The sequence below is a fragment of the Podarcis vaucheri genome (genome assembly GCF_965113315.1).
Source record: "Podarcis vaucheri genome assembly, chromosome: 17".
Taxonomy (NCBI): Eukaryota; Metazoa; Chordata; class Lepidosauria; order Squamata; family Lacertidae; genus Podarcis; species Podarcis vaucheri.
Window position 1 is genome coordinate 1599078 of NC_138755.1, and position 23275 is coordinate 1622352.

Sequence of the window (23275 nt, forward strand, 5' to 3'; positions counted from 1 at the left end):
TATGATTCTATGATTCTATGATTCTATGATTCTATTCCCTGCCAAGCAAAGCAGAGAGCTTTTAAGCTCCTCCACCTTGTATACTGAGCTCTGGGAGACCCTTGCATGGGCTTTGGTGAGATCTCACAGGAACTCAGATGGCTTTGTGAGATCTTGCGAGAGCCTCCCAGAGCCTAGTAAGCGCAGGGTCCATACGGAGACACCACGGGACTCCTTCAGCCCTGATGTGCCTAGGATGCACGAGAGGATGCGTGGTGTTGGGGGAGCCCACCCTGGCTGGATTCTGTGGCTCCTCTATTCTCTTGCCTCTGGAAGCACACCTGGATCAGAACCTCCCCCAAGTGCAACCTGAGCCTGGTCTGGAAAAGCGAGTCTCCTGGCTGCAGCAGCAACCCTGAGAGAGTGGGAGGAGGAAGCAGCGACTGGAGCTGCACCCGCTCCAACCACGAGGCTGCCTCTTCCACACTGCCCCAAATCCGGCGCTGAGCTGTACTATTCAGAATCTGCGTTAAAATGTCTGCTCTGCTATCCTGAGTGGTGGGGAGAGATCCCAGCAAATGCAATGTGGAGGCTTTGCTCTTAAGCCCTATCCTTTGAATGACTACATAATTGCAATGGCTCATAGAGTCAGGCCATTAACCAATGCCTGCACATTTCCAGACATTTCTCAATGACTAATGAGAGCTAGAAACTTGATTTAAAAATAAATGTCAGGACACAATAGGTTTCTCAAACTTGCTGGTCCATGGAATAGACTTAGCTCTTATTTTGACGGTTCAGGGTGTATGTTGGCTTAAGTCTCCAATCTGGCATGTGCTTAAGCAAGGCATTTCCACTGAACTCATCAGGGTGTACCTCTGAGTAAGTGTGGGATACAGTAAGTTCAATCAGTACATGGTGGTGCTGGGAACCAAGGTTAGAGTGTTCTCCTCCAGCTCTGTGAGTGAAAAGCAGATAGAGCAGACTGTTAGTTAATCAGTGCCACCTCTGATGAAAGGGGCTGTCAGGCACAGAAAGGGTCTTTCCCATCACCGGCTTCCTAATATTTATGACTTGGGCCCCACCTGCATTAAAAGCAGGATCATACCACTTCTAACAGTCATGATTTCCACCAAAGAATCCTGAGAAATGTAGTTTGTTAAGGGTGCTGAGAATTGTTATGAGACCCCGTTGTTGTTGTTGTTGTTGTTGTTGTTGTTGTTGTTGTTGTTGTTGTTGTTTTATACCCAGCCTTTTTCTCCTGGCAGGGACTCCAAGTGGCTGACAGATAAAATAACAGCTAAACCATAGAAAAAATAATACTTCACACACACACACACACACACGTTGGCATCCATCTGTCTCAAAAGACAATGGGAGTGAAATCAAACTAGAGTGTTAGCAAAACCACAGTGATCTCCCCGGGGTCCAAGCTCTGGCAGTGTGTATGGAGGTTCTGGGCTGCTCAGAGGATAATACTCCCCTCTTGGCCTCACTGATGTGGTCCAAAGGAAAGCAGAGTAAGATGTTGGGCACCAGCTTGGCTGCAGGGGTTGCCAGAAGGAGACGTACAAGATGCCAGCAAACAAAGTTTGAAACAAACAAAGTTTGAATCAAAGATCTGCTCTCTGAAGCCCGCATTCCCAGCATGTTTGCAATGTCTACACTGGCTTGGTCATGTTCACAGAATGTAAGATGGCAGGATCCCAAAGGATGTGCTTTTAGGGGCTTCAGGCACCAGGCCTACTGGCAGACCAACTCTGTGTTAAAAAGATGTCTGCCAATGTGACACAAAGGCTGGCAACATTAAACCTGCCATATGGGAATTCTTTGCAGATGACCAGAGTGTCTGGAAACAGTCAGGTTGTGCATCCACAGCAGTGACCAGAGGAAAAATGACCTCTGGGGGTGAGAGCTGAGAGATGAAATGTCATGGTGCATCTGTAACAGCACGATAGGGGTCTCTTAACACTTCTTAGCCCCCTTAATAGACTACAGTTCCCAGAATTCTTTGGGGAAAGCCATGACTGTTTAAAGTGGTGTGATACTACTTTAAGCGTAGTTTGAGGATGGGGCCTCAGAGGGCCAGGGATTGAATCCAATACCTTTTGCACACAGAGCATGCCATTCCCCTTGTGAGTAGGGACAGGGTTAAAAAGCAGGATAGAAATCCCAAATCCATAGAGTAAGTCACAGGGTGGGACTGGAGTTTCAGAGCTCCCCCTGACTTCTATTCTTGCCTTCTGCGTGGGCTGGCCCTGGCTGGGTCCAAACCCAGGAATCCCAGGTCCTAATCTTGGCTACCGGTGGGCAGTGAGGTTAGAGAGAAGAAAGCAGAGGTGGCTGTTTGCTCCCTGTGGAGTGTTAAATAAACTCACTCCACTTTGACGGAGGGATGGGGGAGCAGCTGTCCTTGGGGAAACAGAGTGAAACAGTCTGTGAGTGTGTTTATTGTATGGGGGCGATCCACTTTCCCTTTTCCTGAACGCTCCATTATTCCTGGAAACTGTTGCCCAGGATTGGTGGGGGAGCGAAGAGCCAGAGCTTTGGCTAAGTGGGGAAACCACGCTGGGCTGAGAGCCAGGCCTTAGTTGGAACCACATGCCTCTCTCACCCTCAGAGGGAGCGAGAGCCTGCCTAGGCTCCTGTGTGTGCGTGCGTGGGCATATTTGGGTGGGAAGGTCAGAGTTGCAACAGAGAGGCTGAGACAAGGGAAGTACGGGGGCTGGGATTTGGAGATGGGGTGATGCACCAGAGGATGGCGTCACTTTGGGAATGGGGCCAGGGATGCCAAATATGGGATAATGGCACAGAGGGGAAGATAATCAGTGGGGCTTTTGTGTATATATTTCTGCTTGTGTGGGCTCCTCTCTGGTCTGCTTGCTTGGGTCAGATGGGATGTTGTGACACAGCAACCCCAGTTTTGCCGAAGCAGATTCATTCCCTCACCACCTTTTCTCTGGAATCCTGGCTGCCCCAGCTGTGAACCTTCTGTCTGCTGGAAGGCTGCCCATCTCCCCCCTCCCCACCCCAAATTCCTTCCCCAGCCAATACTGCACTTGAGCGCAGAGGCCAACAGGCACCGCCAACAGGCTGGCACCGAGCATCACCACCCTGAAGGGAGCAGGGAGGATGGAAGGAGGCATGGCAGAGAGCATGGCAGGAGCCCGGAGCCTCTCACAATGCCCGGCACTGCACTGTTTTAAGCAGATTTATTGCACTTTAACAGTCATGGCTCCCCCCCCCCCCACCAAATAATCCTGGGGAGCATAGTTTACCCCTCACTCAGCTACAATTCCCAGCACCCTTAGCAAACTACTGTTCCCATGAGTCTTTGTGGGAAAGCCGCATGCACTAAATGCGGGGTGTGGGTGGCTCTCCAAACATGCCTCTGAGCTCCTGCCCCTTTGGCTCCCATCCCCATTGGCCTTTTATCTGCAGCTCTCCTGCCTTCCCTCTGCTCTTTCCCGGCAGGATCCGTACTTTAAAGCTCTGTGTCCAAGCGCTTTTCCTTTTCTCTAGAGCTTTCCCCACAAAAACCTTCTCATTCCAGCTCAATTGGAGCAAACAGCAATCAGCTTAAAAACCCAAATTGGTGTCTGCTCCAATTAAGTGGGTTTTTGTGGGGAAAGCTCCAGGACAAAAACAAAACGAAACAAAAAACCAACCAGACTTGGAGACAGAGCTTATAAGTGGGGCAAAAGGTAAGTTTGATAAGCCCTCTGTGGCTCTCATTGGGCATCGACACAGCAGACAGAGCTGAGACATCCTTGCCCAGGGCAGGTGATATGGCCAGGGAGCAGCAGGGCAGGACTGAGTGGCAGAGCATCTGCCCTGTGAGCAGAAGGTATGGGCTCAACCCACAGCATCCCCAGGCAGGGCTGGGAATGTCTGGAAGCCTTGAGGTCTGCTGCCAGTCAGTGTAGGCAGTACTGAGCTAAATGACTTTATTCATTGCCTGCATGTGTCCACTGAGCACACAAATGAGATCCTGCTTGCGCTCCTCTGGGTGCTGCGTGTGGTGCCACAAATCTAACCATGTGCAGAGAGGCTGCATCCTGCCCAGCTGTGCACAAATTTGATGGTGTGACAAAAAGAGTAACCCCCTCTGCTTTCTAGAGATGCCACAATACATCATGAGCAGGATTGGAGCTGTGAGTAACAGAAATAATTAGATTATAATATAATGGTTCTGATTTAATAGATAGAAGATAAGGTGCAGCAGAAGGAAAGAAACAGGGTGAGAACGGATCTGGCAGAACGGATCTGAATTTGCAGCCCTTGAACACAAAGGAGGTCCATTCCTCTTGGTTAACCCTCTTTATTTTAGCAGTGTGATTTAGGTGGGGAAAAGTTGTTGGAGAAATGAATAGGAGTCAGGAATCCTTGCAGATCTACTGCAAAAGCAAACCTAGAGAATATTCCCTGAACAATCAATAGATACAAAAGAGCAAATAAAGCCAAGGAACTAAATGAACATAATTCTTTCTTATCACATAGATACAGTGGGATTTGAAAACTTAACAAAGAATGATTCAGACACTGTGTATCATCACATCAATGTATTCTAGATACAGCTATATATTTTAGAATACACTGATGTGATATTATGCACACTGCTTTTCAGTGTTGTGAAGTCACATGCAATGGTTGGTCATTATTGCATATTCCGTAGGTCAGAGATTTATTGTAAACTTTTCAAATCCTTCCATATCTATGTTATTAAAAATGGTTGATTTACTTTTTTGCACCTTTTAGATTTATTCCAGGCGCAGAGATCTCCCAATAGATCTCAGTCTTCCTTCTTCTGTACAATTCAAGCACAAGCACTCAGTGACAACACTGATGCTGATTTTAAGCCCCAAACAATCTCCAAAAGCAAAACAGCACTGTGGGCTTTGATGCAAAACGCAGCCTGGACATTTAGAAAAGATTTGCTGGACCAGTTTTGGTCTGGTCAGCCAGCACCCCTTGTTGGTCTGGATGCAACCAGAGAAGGTTTCTGCTCCTTATTTGGAGTCCTGCGGTGGAGAACGTATCTTCCTTCCACTGCACTCTGAGGTGTTATAAACTGTGTCTGGTTTCCTGGCTCCTAAGCTGAAGCAATGCCAAGCAGACGTTTGGCACCAGCTGGTTTCTAGGCCAAAGCTGAGGGCTGGGAGAAGGTGTCTGGTGTGGCAGAGGAGGCACTCAGTAGGACGGCAGAAGGGAGAGCCATGGGCAGCACTGCTCTGAATGGGAATGAGTCGAGTGAGGTGGGGCCCCAGCCTGGGAGAAGGGAAGCTTTGGCAGAAGGGGCTGCTGGTAGGCTCTGCTGGCTGAGATCAGGTCCTCTCTCTCTCATCTCACTTCCCATGGTGCTTCCAGCCACTAGAGTTGCCTCAAGCAATTACCACATGAAATGGATTATGCATGTAATGGGACTACATTGGGGTCTTGTAGGGCTTCCTGTCCAGCTATGATGGCCAGTGGGAACCAGCATGGGAATTTTCAAGCACTTGGGGAATTCAGCTCTGATGCAGCAGAGAGCTTGTGAAACTCAAGCTCAGGCGAAGCTTCGCGTTAAATGCATAGTTTGGCTGTGCCTGTTTTTTCTTTGTTGGTTTGGTTTGGTTTTTTGTGAATAGCATCCCCAAGGCGCTTCCAGGCAACCTGTTTCTTGAATTGTTTCCTGATTTGTTCGCAGGGCGTTTGGAGGGCTGTTGTGGCAAGCAAGGGTTTCCCCACACTTTCTGGTGCATTTTCCATTAGTTTTCCTTATGGCAAAAGAACAGAAGGAGTAAGGTCTGATCTTTTGGAGAAGCTGGTTTGTTGTGCAGGAAGTCCAAGCCAGCTTTAATTGTGCAACCTTCAGTTTGTGGGGAAAGAGTTGAGTCCTACCTGAACATAGTGATGGTCTGAGGAGCACCTCCAATATCTGTGTGGTGGGTCAAGACTGGGGCTGTAGAGAGAAGGGAAGCTTTTTATTGACCTTTACCCCTGTGACTAGGGAATATGGGGTTCTGCCTGGGATCATGTCAGCTCAGCACTGTCTAATCCAACTGGCAATGTCTTTCCAGGGTTTGAGGCAGCAGCCTTTCCCCAGCCCTGCCTGGAGATGCCAGGAATTGAACCTGGAACCTTCCACATGTAGAACAGATGCTCCACCACTGAGCTGTATGGCCCTTCGCTGTCCAGGGGTCCAAGCAGCTATTTGCATCAAGAGAGAAGCTGCCATTGCCTCCTGGCGCAAATAGCAGCCCCCGTGGGTTGGCGAGGGTGGTTTTCATTTGAGCTGTGGCATGTTGGAAAAGATTAAAGACCACAGACTTATAGTGTGGTCTGGCTTTGAATTCCCCCACAGTTGCTTTTAAAAGATAAAAACAAAATACCTCCCAAAGGACACACCAGCAGTGCAACTCTACACAAGGACTCCTTAGAAGTAAGTCTCATGGAGCTTGGAGGGAGCTTCATGTGTACAGGTGGGATTGCCTCGCTGCACTACTGTGCACTGGGAGCCAGTGTGGTGTAGTGGTTAAGAGCGGTAGTCTTGTAATCTGGGGAACCGGGTTTGCTTCCCCGCTCCTCCACATGCAGCTGCTGGGTGACCTTGGGCCAGTCACACTTCTCTGAAGTCTCTCAGCCTCACTCACCTCACAGAGTGTTTGTTGTGGGGGAGGAAAGGAAAGGAGAATGTTAGCCGCTTTGAGATTCCTTCGGGTAGTGATAAAGCGGGATATCAAATCCAAACTACTCTTCTTCTTCCTCTTCTTCTTCTTCCTCTCCTCCTCCTCCTCCTCCTCACCCATCTGCTTCCCAGGATGTTCACCCACTGGTCTTCCTCTCTCAATTTGCGCTTCAGCTCCTGAAACTCCTCCTTACCTTTGGGGTCCTATTCCTATGATGAGCCGCCATTTCCCCAGTTTGTGGTAGATGGCTGAAGGCAGTGTCTTCTCTGCTCATCGTAACTAGAAAAAGAACAGGGACTGAATGGTACTGGCAGGAAAGTTGGATATGATTAATAGCCAGTATCTGGTAGGATTGTGCCTACCTACCAGACTGGTGACACCACAGATGCGGGTGGCGCTGTGGTCTAAACCACTGAGCCTTTTGGGCTTGCCAAACCACTGAGCCTTTTGGGGTTGGCAGTTCAAATTCCTGTGATGGGGTGAGCTCCTGTTACTCTATCCCAGCTCCTGCCAACATAGCAGTTCAAAAGCACGCCAGTGCAAGTCAATAAATAGGTACCGCTGTGGCGGGAAGGTAAATGGCATTTCCGTGCGCTCTGGTTTCTGTCAAGGTATCCCGTTGAGCTAGAAGCGGTTTAGTCCTGCTGGCCACATGACCCGGAAAGCTGTCTGTGGACAAACACCAGCTCCCTCAGCCTGAAAGCGAGATGAGCACCACACCCCACAGTCACTTTTGACTGGACTTAACCATCCAAGGGTCCTTTAGCTTTAGCTTTTTAACCACAGAGAGATGCTCATTCTGTCCAAAGGGCTGGCGGGTTCTTAGAATAGCAACCACCCTTGGGACATCTTATTTTTTAACATGGCTTAAATTTTAGTATGCTTAAGTCAATGTCTGGCACCCCAGAATTAGAAGGGAGATCCAGAATTAGACGGGGAGTCCAGCCCCCCCCCCCCCACTGCTTTACATTTGCATTGCAGCTGTGTCCCTAGATTTCCAGGAAGTAGGGAGCTATAAGCCCTGATGCCCACTGGAATATAATAATAGAATGGCAGTTCATAATAGCAGCATCACTACCTGACACCAACAGTGTGACTCCAATGTTGCATATGATTCCTTTGACACTTGCATTTTTGTTTTGTTTTACTGTTCTCTTGGAAATAAATCTGCAATTTCATTGTCATTTATCTAGCTATTAAAGGTGGTGCTGACACTTTCAGGCGCCAGGGCTGCAGAGTTGCTGGTGCTAGAGCGGCTCAAGGGGGCTTTCCTTCTTTTACTCTCAAGCCAGGGGTGTTGCCAAACAAGAAAACTACCACCAATGTGTCACTGCCCCCGGTGGTCAGAACAGGGAACAGTCAAATTGCAGCCTGTGTTGCTTCACTGTCAGCTGATCTGGATCACATCTGACTCCACCACATAGGTCCAGGTGTTTTATAGTCTGAGCACTTTGTCAAATACCATGATTGCTTTCCAAAACTGCTAATTAACTACCTATTGTTGGATCGGTTTTCTGGACCCACTGATGACAGGGATCATTAGTATTATGTTAACATGTGGGTTTCAAAATTGCTGCCCTCAAAAGAATGTCTGGTCTTGATGGGAAATTCCTTGTTTCTCTGAGCAGCCTGTGATTAATCCCTTTCCGTTTTTAAGAACTGGCAACTTATCTCCACTTGGAATGTGTCCTACTTTAACCCCCAGGTTAGGACTCACTTACTTTCCTTTTGCTGAAAAAAAGGGAAAAAAACAAATAGGAAGACAACCTTTGAAACAGAAAGTAAATGAAGGGATTCTGAACAGACAGGACATGAAACCTGTCCATAAGAGTGACCCTCTTTGAATTTGGATGATGAATATCCTCCAAATGTGTGGGCACTCAGCTATTATTTTGTATTCAATATTAGGATTTGACATTGATCAGCAATCTGGTTTATCACCAGTGCCAGGCAGTGGTGGTCCGTATTTACCAGTATGTGACATTTGACATGGGGCCCGTCCACACTCTGCTTTTCCTGTGTTTTCTAGGCACAGGGTCTGAGCAGGTTCCCCCTTGCCCCACTCCTTCCCCAGGGAAAGCCCACTCTTTAGTGCTAAATGGGAGCAAACGGCAATCTGGAGAAAACCCGAATTGCCATTTGTTCCAACTGAGTGCTAAGAATGGTTTTCCCCAGGAGAAGCAGCAGGACCAGAGGAAGGGTGAATGAGCCCTTACAGTTGCTTTCAGTGCATTTTGTACAAACCTCATCCATCCTTTATTCAGTCCTTCATTCATGCATCCAAACAGGAAAACATTATCTTGAACTGGTTGTTGTTTGTTGTTGTTTAGTCGTTTAGTCGTGTCCGCCTCTTCATGACCCCCTGGACCAGAGCACGCCAGGCACTCCTGTCTTCCACTGCCTCTCGCAGTTTGGTCAGACTCATGCTGGTAGCTTCGAGAACACTGTCCAACCATCTCGTCCTCTGTCGTCCCCTTCTCCTTGTGCCCTCCATCTTTCCCAGCATCAGGGTCTTTTCCAGGGAGTCTTCTCTTCTCATGAGGTGGCCAAAGTATTGGAGCCTCAGCTTCAGGATCTGTCCTTCCAGTGAGCACTCAGGGCTGATTTCCTTCAGAATGGAAAGGTTCAATCTTCTTGCAGTCCATGGGACTATCAAGAGTCTCCTCCAGCACCATAATTCAAAAGCATAAATTCTTCGGCGATCAGCCTTCTTTATGGTCTAGCTCTCACTTCCATACATCACTACTGAGAAAACCATAGCTTTAACTATATGGACCTTTGTTGGCAAGGTGATGTCTCTGCTTTTTAAGATGCTGTCTAGGTTTGTCATTGCTTTTCTCCCAAGAAGCAGGCGTCTTTTAATTTTGTGGCTGCTGTCACCATCTGCAGTGATCATGGAGCCCAAGAAAGTAAAATCTCTCACTGCCTCCATTTCTTCCCCTTCTATTTGCCAGGAGGTGATGGGACCAGTGGCCATGATCTTCGTTTTTTTGATGTTGAGCTTCAGACCATATTTTGTGCTCTCCTCTTTCACCCTCGTTAAGATGTTCTTTAATTCCTCCTCACTTTCTGCCATCCAAGTTGTGTCATCTGTATATCTGAGGTTGTTGATATTTCTTCCGGCAATCTTAATTCTGGCTTGGTCAAAATCCTCAAATGGTTGACTGCTGTATTTTGTACGAGAACCATTTATTTTGAAACATGACTGTTAAATTTTGATACCAAATCTTGAAACCTAAACCTCCATTTTAAGATCTGAATAATTCATCAAATTTCAAACACTGTTAGCATTTTGTTTCTGTTCTAGATCTGAGCTATGCTTGTTGTTTCTGGCAGGCAATGATTTGTGCACCATGTGTGACATACCAAATGCCAAGGCTTAGGATCTAGCCGGCATTTACGGGGGTGAAATAGACCATTTATGATATGTGATAGTGGAGATACAGGTTTCAGGAATCATGTTCGTCATAGGTCTTGAACTGATTACAAAGCAACCATTTTCGGAATGACGGTGTTCCCAACATAGGCGCCGACTCCATGGGGCCTGAGGGGGCCTGAGCCCCCTCAAAAATTTGTTTGGGGGGGCTCTGCCCCCCCAATAATCTCAGGCGTCCCTCCAGCAGAGCGCCATCGCCGCCCCTCCCCCAGCCCAAAATGCACAGGGTCGGGCTGCCTGCATGCCTCCTGCCCTCCCTCCCGAGCAAAAGCTCCACCCAATTTCCTTCGGAGCTGATTAATAGGCGCAGCACGCTCTCCCCTATTCGCTCACGAGGAGGCGGCGCCACTTTATTTGCATATTCATGAGCTTATTTATTATTCATGAGCTTTCATTTATTATTCATTATTTATTATTCATGGGCTCCCCCAATATTTTTTATAAGTCAGCGCCCCTGGTTCCCAATTAACGTTACTGTGTCCCACAGCAAACCATTGTTCCAAATCAATACTGCTCTCCTGCTCCTGTGCAGCTTGAGAATCCTGGCCAGGAGCAGGAAGAGGGGGAGGCTCCCACCGTTCTTCATCAGAGCAGTACTCCTCAGCCTGGTCTCTGACAAATACCTGTGTGATGGTGCATAGATGACCCAGCCTCTGCCATCCCACACCTGCTGTGCCACCACCTCTTTCTTGGCCAGTTTGTGAGTGTGCAACGCTCTGCTTATTTTGCTCATTCCTTTGCTCCATCTTAAAGGCCATCCTAATCCCAACGGCTTTGTGGAGGTGGCTCTGCTGGCCCATTCTCATGTGTTTCCAGGTTGGCTTGTGGCACCAGCTCAATCTCATTACCGTAATAAACATTGCGAGGCCAGTTTTTGGGTAGGAATGCAGAGGGCGTCACAGTGATTATCTCCGACATCTCTAATCACTCAGGGAGAGACGCCATTAATGCCCCCATTTTACAAATGGAGGACTGACACCAAGTGCTTTGTTGAAGCCCCACCCCCGCCCTCGGTTCAATCCACTACCCCACCCGACTGCACCCTCGTTGGGGGTGTCACATTGGGGGCCGTGCCTGCATTTTAATTGCTTCCTTGCAGAAGCGCCATGTTTTTAGGACTGAGCTGAGCAGGATTCATCTAATGACCCCTGTCAGTGGAAGCTCTGAGCAAGGACTTCCACTTGCACAATGGGGATTCCCCCTCTTCCCCCCTGAAATTGGTTTGTGGGGGTTGGGAGAACCCCCAGAACAGGGCATGGGCTCTTCGGTCTGGCATACAGAAACGCTTGCACAGATGAAATGTTCACCATAGTGCAATGCTGAATTCCATCTATTGGGTGGTTTTCACTGCTAGTCCTACTCAGAGTAGACCCATTGAAGTTAATGGACATGACTAACTTAGAGGCTCATTAATTTCAATGGTGCTGTGCTGAGTAGGACTAGCACTGAATACAACCTACGATTTTGCTCTAACTAGCAGGCTCAGAACAACAACTCATCTTTTACTTTCATGTTTTATTGACCTGTCAGCTCAGTACCAGTGTTGAAATCGGTTTAAAATGGTTAGACATAGTTCACTTTCACTCTTAACTGTCAGTTATCTGGCTTTGCCATCAGCAAGTGAAAGTGACCTCATGTTGATGAGCTGCTCAGTTGAAATGAGCATTGGGGTAGTTCACACAAGGGGTTTTAGGTGCACAGCCATTTCCAGGTATGGATGATGAGAAATGCATTTGGAAGCTAGCTTTGTCTGTGAGCCAGGCTTTGCTGCACCTCCCTGGGACTTCTCACACATTACTCAACAAACGGAGGTTTGCTACTGAGTGTTAGGGATGCATATATTAGGGTAAAACCTGCACATAAACACATATAATGAAATGATTTTTTTAATGAAATGATAATACAATACAGTTTGTGTAAATGCATATAATATTAGGAAAATTCCCTCGCAAAAAAATTGTGTATTGGGCAGAATTCAATATACATATAAATATATACATTAAGGGAAATTTGCATTAAGATGCTGATGAATTTTTATGAGAACATCAGAGAGAGAGAGAGAGAGAGAGAGAGAGAAGGCACCGGTTCTGACCATGAAGTTGTTACAGTGCCCTTGAGTACCCCCCAGAAGAAAGCACTGTAATATATATTACACTGGTGTGGAAGTGTGGGGAGCTGAACTGCAGCCTGGAAAGATAAGAAGCTGGAGGAAACTGAAATGGATAGATTCACCCAACCCTACTGAAGGGCCACTGGCAGGTCACACAGCACACACACCCACACACCCACAGCACACACACACCCCGCAGGCCGGCCTGCTGGCACGTCACTCAGGCCTTCTATTTGAGCAGGGCTTGTTCTGGGGCTGCACGTGAGACAAAATCCAGATACAAGAGAGCCCCATTCCAGTATTTATTTTATACAGACCGTAGAAAGTTGCAGCTGATCCTGCCTTTCTGCTGCATGTATTGCAGTAAAAATAAAAAATAAAAATGTAAGTCATGGAAATGTGCAAACGGGTTTCATACTGATGACCCTTCTGCTTCAAAATTTGGTAACAGTGCAGCCTTTAGGCCAGGGTATTCCTGAAGTCAGAATTAATAAAATTCAGAGGCCTTGTTACCTATAAATTTGATACTGTCCTAGGGAGCTGATGGAGAGTTGGGAATAAGAGGCTGTGCTGCAGAGCAGGTCTGAAGATCACCTAAGCCATGAACTTCTTAGAAGGCCTCAAGCAACTGGGCCTCTCATTCTCCCCTCCCCAAAGCTTCAGTATGGGCGGGGCTGTTAATACTGATCTACCTTAGGTAAAGGTAAAGGACCCCTGGATGGTTAAGTCCAGTCAAAGGCAACTATGGGATGCAGCGCTCATCTCACTTTCAGGCCAAGGGAGCCAGTGTTTGTCCAGAGACAGCTTGCCAGGTCATGTGGCCAGCATGATTAAACCGCTTCTGGCACAATGGGTCACAGTGACAGAAGCCAAAGCGCACTGAAACATCATTTACCTTCCTGCCGCAGTGGTACCTATTTATCTACTTGCACTGCTAGGTTGGCAGGAACTGGGACAGAGTAACAGGAGCTCACCCCTTTTCAGGGATTCAAACCACCGAGAAGGCTCAGTGGTTTAAACCATAACGCCACCCGTGTCCCTGATCTGCCTTAAAGAGTTGTTCTGATAATCCTTGTACACACAGACAGGCAAAGTTGGGGCACTCTTGCCTGCAAAATGTAGCCTGAAAGTGTATAACTTTTCTCTTTACCCCCTGTAATTTCATTTTTTTCACTCCTGATGGGTGAAGCTTTGGGGAAACTTCCCTCCACACCATGGATAAGGCTCCAATCCCATTCACACTAAACTGGGCACCTCACTTTGCCCCCCACCCCCCTTGGCACTCCAAGAGAATAGACAGAGGATATGTGATGCTGCCATCTTTGCACATCCCTAGACTGGAGACCAAGGGCACTTTTTAATATGCATTTGTGATTATTTGTGCTCTTGGTGGAGTTCAGGGGGGAGGATACAGGATCCCACTTTCAGTACTGTTTGTGCTTGCATTAGTTTCAGGGCAGAGATAATACTTCCAAGTCAGTGCATGTTCCATAATTTCCTGTGGAATCCTGTAACTTTTTATTCTGCAATGTTCTGCTTTATTTTTTGTCCTGCTTTTTTTGTGTGTGTGCGCGCGCTATAGCACTAGTAGCACCCCTCCAGAGAGCAGTAAAGCAATCATGTTTGGGAAGCATCACAGAACAATTGGTAAAGCAGAAGGGTGTGTGAACAGTCCAGTGTAAATCCACTGCTAGTCCACTATTGTTGCCCCAGCGCCAGGTTGCAGAAGGCACTGCCTGCCTGCCTGCCCCCAAACCCACCCCAGTCTGGAGGGTCCTTAAGAGAAGTGCAGAAGAAAAATAAAGGGGTCTGTTGGGGGCTTAGACACCAAGGTCTGTTGGGCAACCAACACATTGCCCCTCTTTGTCCTTAACTACAGAGTTTGGCATCTAAGCATTATGTCAGACCCTCCTGAATCACAGGCCAGCTCCTTCCTGTTTTGTGCCCTCCAATTCTTACAATCTGCTGTTTATGCACAAGCTGTTGTCAGCCTGCGCTGGGGGCTTGTCCCAGGAGGCACAGTGTCATTTGGTTTCCGTCACCCTCCTAGAGCTTCCCCTTGCTTTAAAATGCTTTGGGTGTCAATGTGATGATTGTGAAGTATGGTTGCACTGCCTTAAAAAAAGAAAGCTGAATTCAGAGTTTTTTCATTATTAGTATTACTCATGATGAGTGATGGGGCTGAATTTGTACAAAGAAAGGATGACACGGTTGCCTGGCACTTCCCACTTCCTCAAATGGTGAGAGGTTTTACGGCACAGCCTTTTTCAGCGTCCGTTTCCTGCACAGAAGACTTGTGGCATTTTCATAATATCTATTTATTTACAAATGCGCAAGTTTTCTTTATGTGCATCTGTGTTTGAGTGGGGAGGGTGCCAAGAAGCAAGCAGGCATCCAGACAGCCCATTGTAACAGCCAAATTATCAGTTCCTCAAAAGCAACAAGGGCCAAGGGCCATCGAGTCCAAGGGCCATTGAGTCCAACCCCCTGCCAAGCAGGAAACACCATCAGAGCACTCCTGACATATGGTTGTCAAGCCTCTGCTTAAAGACCTCCAAAGTAGGAGACTCCACCACACTCCTTGGCAGCAAATTCCACTGTCGAACAGCTCTTACTGTCAGGAAGTTCTTCCTAATGTTTAGGTGGAATCTTCTTTCTTGTAGTTTGGATCCATTGCTCCGTGTCCGCTTCTCTGGAGCAGCAGAAAACAACCTTTCTCCCTCCTCTATGTGACATCCTTTTATATATTTGAACATGGCTATCATATCACCCCTTAACCTCCTCTTCTCCAGGCTAAACATGCCCAGCTCCCTTAGCCGTTCCTCATAAGGCATCGTTTCCAGGCCTTTGACCATTTTGGTTGCCCTCCTCTGGACACATTCCAGTTTGTCAGTGTCCTTCTTGAACTGTGGAGAGTCACTTGGGACAACACCACTATCCAAGAGGCTGTGTTCTAAAGCCTCTCTCTGTAAATACTGAATAAAAAGTGGACGGTGAGAACATTCCTCGTCTTTGTACATTCCTGGGCCATGGGAGTTGCTGGCAGCCGCCTGACACCAAACCAGTGTATATCCTATAACTTCTCAAGAAATTGCCATATCTTTTTATACCACAAATGTTCTGGTTTATTCCCCCACAGACATTTGTTGCACCACATCTCTTCTGGACAGCAATAATATGGTAGCCTTGGGGGAGCATTGCAGAACCCTCACTAAAGTGGAATGAATCCACCACTCGCGCACTATGACTGTTTCAGGGGCATGGTGCAGAAGACACTCGCAATGAAGGACCCATCTGGAGGGACCCTTAGGCAGGTGGAGTAGCTACCAGCCCCTATAACACCTTCGGTTATCAGGCTATGCAGAAACTACAGAGAGAAGATGGTCTCTGTGCTTGGCAAGACAGAAGTCCTTCTCCCATAATTAATACAGAAGCACACAAAGCAAAATAATCCATCCTCTTTTGGAGCAAAGGATGAGTATCTGGTGGTGAGATCTCAGTCTCCATGGATCTTTGCAATGCTGCCTCCTAAATTTTGGGAGACGTTAGGGCAAGGCATCCTCAGTGGACCCTCTTCGCTTGCAAAAGATGGGACACGTTACATCGCAATGTTCTTATACACCGTCTGTCCTTATTTGGGTACAAGACAGGGCCAGGTCTTGCCCAACCTAGGCACCCTTTGGAGCCAGGCTTGCATATTCAGGGCCTGATAAGATAGGGAGACTCCCACACACACCCCACTTCAAATGCATGGAGTGCTGTAAACACCTACGCCAGAGCCAGTACAAGAAAGACGTCAAGAAGTACAGATAACTCCCTCGTTCTTGTATGCATTCCTTAGGATCTCTAAGATCTTTTACTTGGTCATCTTCCTCCTTCCTTCCTTTTGCAATGGAGATCAGCTCTTACTCTCATCTCCAGACTCTCTCTCCACTGACTCCTTTCCTCTCTGTCAGCATCTTTCCTGAACCGCAAGGTCCCCAGACTGGAACACACCGCTCTGAGTGAGGCCTTAAAGTTGTGCTGCGATTATTAAAGCAGCTCCACACCATATTCAGGAATAGCTTTGGGGGTGGGGGTGTCCCAAAGCAAGCACATAAAGCTAGGGTGGGGAAGGACCCATGGACCTCCAGAGACGTTGGTAGGCTATAGCTCCCATTGTCCCTGCCCACTGACCATTCTGGCTTGGACTGATAGGGGTTGTTGTCCCACAACACCTGGGGGGCCACAGGTTCCCTGCTGTTCCTAAAACAGCAATGCAGTGGGGTGGGGACCTCTTTAGGCAGCCACTTCTGAGGCATGGCATCAAGATTTCTCTTTGCTGGACTGCCATTCCATACTTTGCATCCTTACAATTGCCAGGAACAAAAGCCACCAAGATCTGCACCAGCTGCAATAAAACATGTCTCTTCTGTATCAGTCTCCCAATGGAGAATGGCTTGACTTTTCCTGCAACGGTGCACTCTTCCACTGTCTCTTGAGACAGACAGATGCCAGCAATAACAAAAGTGGCTTCCTAGACAGACAGACAGACAGACAGACAGACAGAGGCTGTAAATCTGGTGTGGGGAACCTCTAGTCCTCTGGATATTGCTGAACTGCAACTCCCATCAGCCCAGCAAGCAGGAATTATGGGAGCTGTAGTTCAGCAACCTTTGGAGGCCCAAAGGTACCCCTCATCTGCTGTAAATCTTCCTTGGGCAGACTGTTACCTAAAGTGTTTGTCCCTAACTTGGAGCTGATTTCTGCATGTGTGTTCATCACTAGACAACCACCACAAGTGATAACTCATATGGGTAAAAAGTTTTGTATCACCTGACTCTGTATTTTCCAGTGGAATTAGCTCACACATTCAGGCTCCAAATCCTATACCCCCGTACCTGGGAGTAAGAGCTACTGAACTCAGTGGGACTGAACTTCTGAACAGATTGCGCTGTCAGCTTGCCAGGTGCCAATGTTCAGAAATCAAACAACATGTACTGATGCATAGACTGGACCTTACATTGGTGCATTTGGTTCTGCTGTTTTTTGTGAGGCATCCTTACTAAACTGCATTTTGTTGTGATCTTTGAATGACATTTTCACCACCTTCTCTAACGTTTGCAGTCCCTTGTTTCGTGTCAGCCTGTGAATTCACATTTATCATTGAGCAGTAACGCCTGCAAACTGCTGTCCTGTGGCTAAATGTGCTGATCACCACCCCTTTTCTGACTTCTCTTTCCAGCTCACAGCCTCCAAGTACCCAGTGGTGGTGAAGATGGGACATGCTCATTCCGGAATGGGCAAGGTGAGTGGTATAACTTCTCTCCCAAGAGGCGCGAGAATGCAGCCCAGCTCAGTGCCCTTTGGTGGGACGCCTCAAGTGGGCTGATTTATCAGCTGCCCCATTCTGGAAGGACAGTTGTGTTTTGTTTCGTTTTCCCAGGCATTATGTGTATTGCACACTTAGGGTGACTTGCACTTCGGATGCTATCAGGACAGTCACATGTGAATCCACTTTCAGTTTGTGCCTGCCTAAGTTTAGGGTGCAGTCACACTGCATCATTTCCAATCCGTGCCCAACCTGTAACTTCCTGCTGAAAGTACACAACTTTTTATACAACAAATGTTCTGGTTTATTTTTGTCCCGGTTTCATTGTGCACACAGCAATAATGTGTTGTGGAAGCATTTCAGAACGCGTGAAAAAAATCCACCACAAATGCGCTATTACTGTGTCAAGAACATGTTACAGAATACACCTCAAGCTGAGCTCCTGTCTGGTGGGCCACCTTGATGAAGTAGCTTCTCTTCCCTCTTGCTTACTTCTTGAATTTCGATGCTCCAGGCAGCTCTTTGTACTGCCCACTAGACTGGCCCAGCCTTGCTTGGCATGCAAAGGCCACCATCACCCAGACAAGAGAGCTGTTCAGCTCCTCCTTTGCACTTCCTTCCAAAGGTGCTTTCTCTCTAAAGCATTGCATGGCAGAAGCAGACACCCCTGAAACTGTGGCACCTCATATAATTCCCTAGTTTGCCTCTGGGGTCCCCAAGGGCTCTCTTTCCCAGCTCAGTAGGAGAAGGGAGTGCAGCTGAGCAGGAATCCACTCTCTTTCCCTGAACCCCTCCCAGTATGAGTCTGCCCTCTTAGCAACATTTTGTAGTTGCTGCCTCTTTCAACATCATTGCCCTGCAACTCACAGGGAACTCTGCTTTTTAAAGGCTGGAAGGAGAGATTGCTCCTAGATGACCTGCTTATTCGTCCTGATTTGCTTGCAGGGAGATTGGACAACATGTATTTGCTCTAGAATTACTAGTATGATCCAAGGAATGGTGGGAGCGACCAAAGGAACCTTAACCAATTTGATGAGCCATTTGCAGTTGCACTGTAACACTTGTATGCACTAGGCATGTGTGCTTGATCTTTTAACCAGCATTTGTTTGCAGGGAGGTTTTCCTTCATTCTGATTTGTTTTGCTACACTTTCCAGTGTGTTTCTCAGCCGCTTGCCTTATTGCAAAAAGTCTGATCTTTTGGGGAAGCAAGTTTGTTGCGCTCAGTCAGCTACATTTCTGTAACCCAAATTTGCTGGCATGCAGTTGAATCCCACTTGGAAATAGCAACAGCCTGGAAGTGCCCAGATGAACAGTCTAGAAAAGAGTTGGATATCGTTTGAGACAGGCTTTGCTTCGCATGGGGCCATCTGCACACCCATTGTCACACTTTTGTCCATGGCCACTTCTGGTCAAGCAGTTTAAAAAATATTGCTGCCTTGCAGGGGTTGGACGAGATGACCCTCGGGGTCCCTTCCAACTCTACCATTCTGTGAAATCCTGTTGGCCTGAGGGCAAAAGTGGGATGAGCATGAAGACACATCAGGCCTAGTGATCCCTCTTTCAAACCACCTCCAACTTAAAATAATAAAACACGCCCACCTTTTGATTTCATCTAATTCTTTGGATGAACGAAGCTTGTGGAAAAGGGACCGCAAGTGGCTGTTGTGTGTGTGCAAGTCGAGGACAGGTTTTTAAAGGGGCAGAAGCCCCAGGAGTCGCTCACTGTTTGGGGAGTGGGCTTTGCTTGCGTGGGGCGCAATGAGGCAAGGGGACGCTTCTGTGTGTTTGCTTACAGGTCAAGGTGGAGAACCAGTATGACTTCCAAGACATTGCCAGTGTGGTGGCCCTCACCAAGACCTACGCCACTTCAGAGCCCTTTATTGATGCCAAATATGACGTCCGCATCCAGAAGATTGGCAACAACTACAAGGCCTACATGTGAGCTTGGGGCTGGGGCTGCTGCTGCTTGCCTTTCTCTGCACCCTTGGAGATGCTGCCTCTCTACGGAAGCTTCCTGGGCAGCCCCGTGATTCCCACCCCGCCCCCCCTGCCCCCCACCCCGCTTGCCTTCTCAGTGCCGGAGTATAGAGAGGGTGTGGTGCACTCCATCAACCCCAGGACAGACAGGTGCCCACAGTGATCCCTCTGTGGCATGTCACGAGTCAGTGGAGGTGCTGCTGGGCATTCTTCCGTATTCCTGTGGGTGGAGAAACAAAACCATTTCTCCCTACAGTCATTGCCTTGTCCCTTTGCCTCCCTGCTACTATCAAGTCTTTCTCTGCAACCTTCCTGACCCTAACAGTGCCTTCTCTCCCATGGCAGGAGAACCTCAGTCTCGGGGAACTGGAAAACCAACACAGGCTCTGCCATGTTGGAGCAAATAGCCATGTCGGACAGGTGAGTGGCAAAGCATCAGAGATGGGGCTCTGATTTGGGTGGAAATGACTGGAAGAATGAGAAACCAAGACAGTAAACTACAGAGTGGAAATCATTTATTGAATATTTGCAAAATTGTTGTAAACAGATTAAATCATGAGCAGGATTGATGTAAAAACATGCAGTGGTATAAAATACATATTGATTACAGTGGTACCTCGGGTTAAGAACTTAATTCATTCTGGAATTCATTCATTTAGCTAATGAGGCCTCCTGCTGCCGCTGTGCTGCCAGAGCACGATTTCTATTCTCATCCTGAAGCAAAGTACTTAACCCGAGGTAATATTTCTGGGTTAGCGGAGTCTGTAACCTGAAGCGTATGTAACCCGAGGTACCACTGTATATGGGATAAAGAAGAATTTGGTTCAATTTGGAAATGCAGCATAAGTATTATAACCATAGGGAACCACAGAAAGAGGGGGAGGGAAGTCAAAACATGCTATATATAATAATTTGTATTTTTGTCTTTATTTGTTCTTTGCAAAATGAAAATCATAAATAAAATTATATTAAAACCGAAAATGACTGGGAACTGAAGGGGAGTGGATTACATCCAGGGTCTGGCAAAGAGGAGGGCTTCCTGTCTAAAAATTGCCAGAGCTAAAGGTAATGAGGCAGAGGCTCTCATTTGCTCCCCCTCATGGGCTCAGAGTCACCGCTGCTCTCTCCCCTCCCCTGACCCCTCGATTCACCAACAGGTACAAGCTGTGGGTGGACACTTGCTCAGAAATCTTTGGTGGTTTGGACATCTGTGCTGTGGAGGCTCTGCATGGGAAGGATGGACGGGACCATATCATCGAGGTGAGGCACTGGGCACCTGGGCACCTGCCTCTGCCACTTGTCCTAAATATGAATCAGCTTGCAAATTGCTTTTTAACGGAAGCCTGTTGATTAATTGAAGACTTTTGAGTGAGCAATCTACCTTTTGTCTGTTATTTGTAACCAACACAAATGAACTTCAGACCTTTAGTGTGTAGGCCTTACCAGAGATCCAGGGTGGCATTGTGCATAGGCTGCCACAGACCATAGAATCGTAGAATTGTAGAGTTGGGAGGGACCATGAGGGTCATCTAGTCCAACCCCCTGCAATGCCGGATTCGTTTGGCCAACATGGGGCTCAAACCCACGACCCTGAGATGAAGAGCCTCGTGCTCTGCCGGCTGAAAGGCCCTGCTCCAAATCCCTGCTCAGCTGCGAAGCTCGGCTGTGGCCTCAGGCCTATTCCTGCCTTTACCAGACCTCATAAGGTTGTTGTGAGTTAAAGGAGGGTGGCTCCACGCAGTCTGGCCTGAGCTCCACAGATGTTGCCTGGGATAAAACTGCAACCCCTAAAATGCATGTTTTGGAGATATTAACTACTCACAGTTTGAAACTACCATTCATTCTTAGAATGAAAGACCATTTTTGTTCTTCATTTGCTATTGCATAAACACACAAGAACCAAAATAGCTCCCCATAGACTAAGATGTCCTTAATTTGCTGCCTGCCCCCCCAAAATTTGTTTTATGTTAAAAATGCATTCATTGAATAAAATGGGACCACACAAATGAAAGCTTGAGCTGTTTAATCTGCTGATTAAATCTATTGAAGGTAGCAGGTCTTGTTTTTTACCCCATGTGGTTAAACCTGTGCTTAATGTGCTGTCCTGCTTTGGAGAGCTCTGCTGCACATTGAGAAAACCCATTCAGCTGCCCAGTCCATTGGATGCCATTGCAGCCGCATCCATCCTTGAGAATGACCAGAGGTGGTGTGTCCCTCACTCTGCCCCACACTGCCTTTCTCATGTGCCTTGGGGGGGGGCACTTGCGCCCTCTAAAGGCAACAAAGTGCTAAAAGTCAGCGGGGCCACAGTGGATCCCAGCCAGCGACTTCTTGGCTTCCTGGATCAGGCTGCATTTCTGAGTCACCACCCGTTGCCTCATGCGGTTCTGTTAATACTACTGCTTAGTGCTTTTATACATATTTTCTCAGTAATCCTTTCCTCAAATATCCTGTAATGTGGCTTATCATCACGATCTCCAGACTTGGAGGGAGGGATAGTGTGTGTGTGGCCCCCTCAGACGCGTGATTTGAACTGGGAACCTTTTGTTTTCAGCACAGCCTCTTTGCTACTGTGCCATGATAAGCCTGGCTGTATTTGACATCCCTCTTATTTCTTATTTCCTGATTGTCTCCATCTACATGTTTGGCTTTGAGCCTTAGGAAACCCCATTGTCTGTGTGCTGGGTGTATCTTACATAACTCATTTAAAACAGGGGTGGGGAGCCTGTACTATTGGACTCCAGATCCCATCAGCTCCAACCCAACATGGCCCATGGTGAGGAATGATGGGAGTTGTAGTCCAGGAATGCCTGGAGGGATGCAGGTTCCCCACCCCTGACCTTTTGCAAAAGACCCTCCTGCTTCCCCACTCAGCCTGATTTGGGAAAGGAGAACACCGCCTGCTCTTTCTCCTTCTTATCTCAGGTTGTGGGATCCTCCATGCCGTTAATTGGAGACCACCAGGATGAAGACAAGCACCTGATAGTGGAGCTGGTGCTGACACGCATGGCACAGGCCATCCCTCGCACACCTGTGCCCTCGCCTGTGCGCTCGGCCTCAGGACAACATGCCCAGGTATTGCACCTCCTTTCTCTTCCCCTTTACGCTCCCCAAGATGAGGCTTTCACTGCACAATCCCCAGGCATCTCTTACCAGAAGTAACTTTCATGAACTTCTGCAGAGTTGCTTTTAGGTGAAGTGGGGATAGGACTGCAGCTTTCACCTCATCACCACAACTGTGTGTGTCCGTATATGGAATGATTATTCATCACTTCCTCAAAAGCAAAGGAGAAGGGACCATAGGCAGAGAGGTGGAAGAGCAGGGGACTGTTCGGAAGTGTGTGTTCACTCATGGCTGTGGTTACCTTAGGGCTCTGGCCTGGGGTCTCTGTGTTACAGCTCCGTGGAGCAGCCCAGTGCATGTGCCACTGCTTGCAAGGCCCCTGACATCTTCCCAAGTCAAAAGGTTGCTGGGTCAAGATGACGTAGCGCTCAGGATATGGAGACCCCAGAGACGCGTTGCCAGTCAGAGCTGACATTCACAGTCACAAACTGTCCTGCTGGATCTGACCAAGAGACCACCTGGCCCAGTGTCCTGATTCCAGCCTTGGACAGCCAGATGCCTCGGGGAAGCTTACAAGTGGAGTCAGAAGCAGCATCCCCAGCACCTGGGATCCAGAGCTCATAGCTACCTCCAGAGGTTCTGTCAACGCACGGTGGCTCCTTGCTACTGGCAAACCTGTTTGCCTCTTCAAGTCCTCTCAGCTAGTCACTGGGTGTCTGCACACACAC

The 23275-nt window shown here is 47.9% G+C and overlaps 1 protein-coding gene across 3 annotated transcripts in view; it reads left to right on the top strand.

The window, feature by feature from the left end:
* Positions 1-23275, top strand: part of SYN1 (synapsin I) — an 89602-nt gene that overhangs the window by 59457 nt on the left and 6870 nt on the right. For all 3 annotated transcript variants that reach the window (XM_082205811.1, XM_082205812.1, XM_082205813.1), the window contains exons 6-10: positions 17418-17480; positions 19302-19444; positions 19829-19903; positions 20641-20743; positions 22409-22558. In XM_082205811.1, the coding sequence (XP_082061937.1) occupies positions 17418-17480; positions 19302-19444; positions 19829-19903; positions 20641-20743; positions 22409-22558 (534 nt within the window). The remainder of the gene's footprint in view (positions 1-17417; positions 17481-19301; positions 19445-19828; positions 19904-20640; positions 20744-22408; positions 22559-23275) is intronic.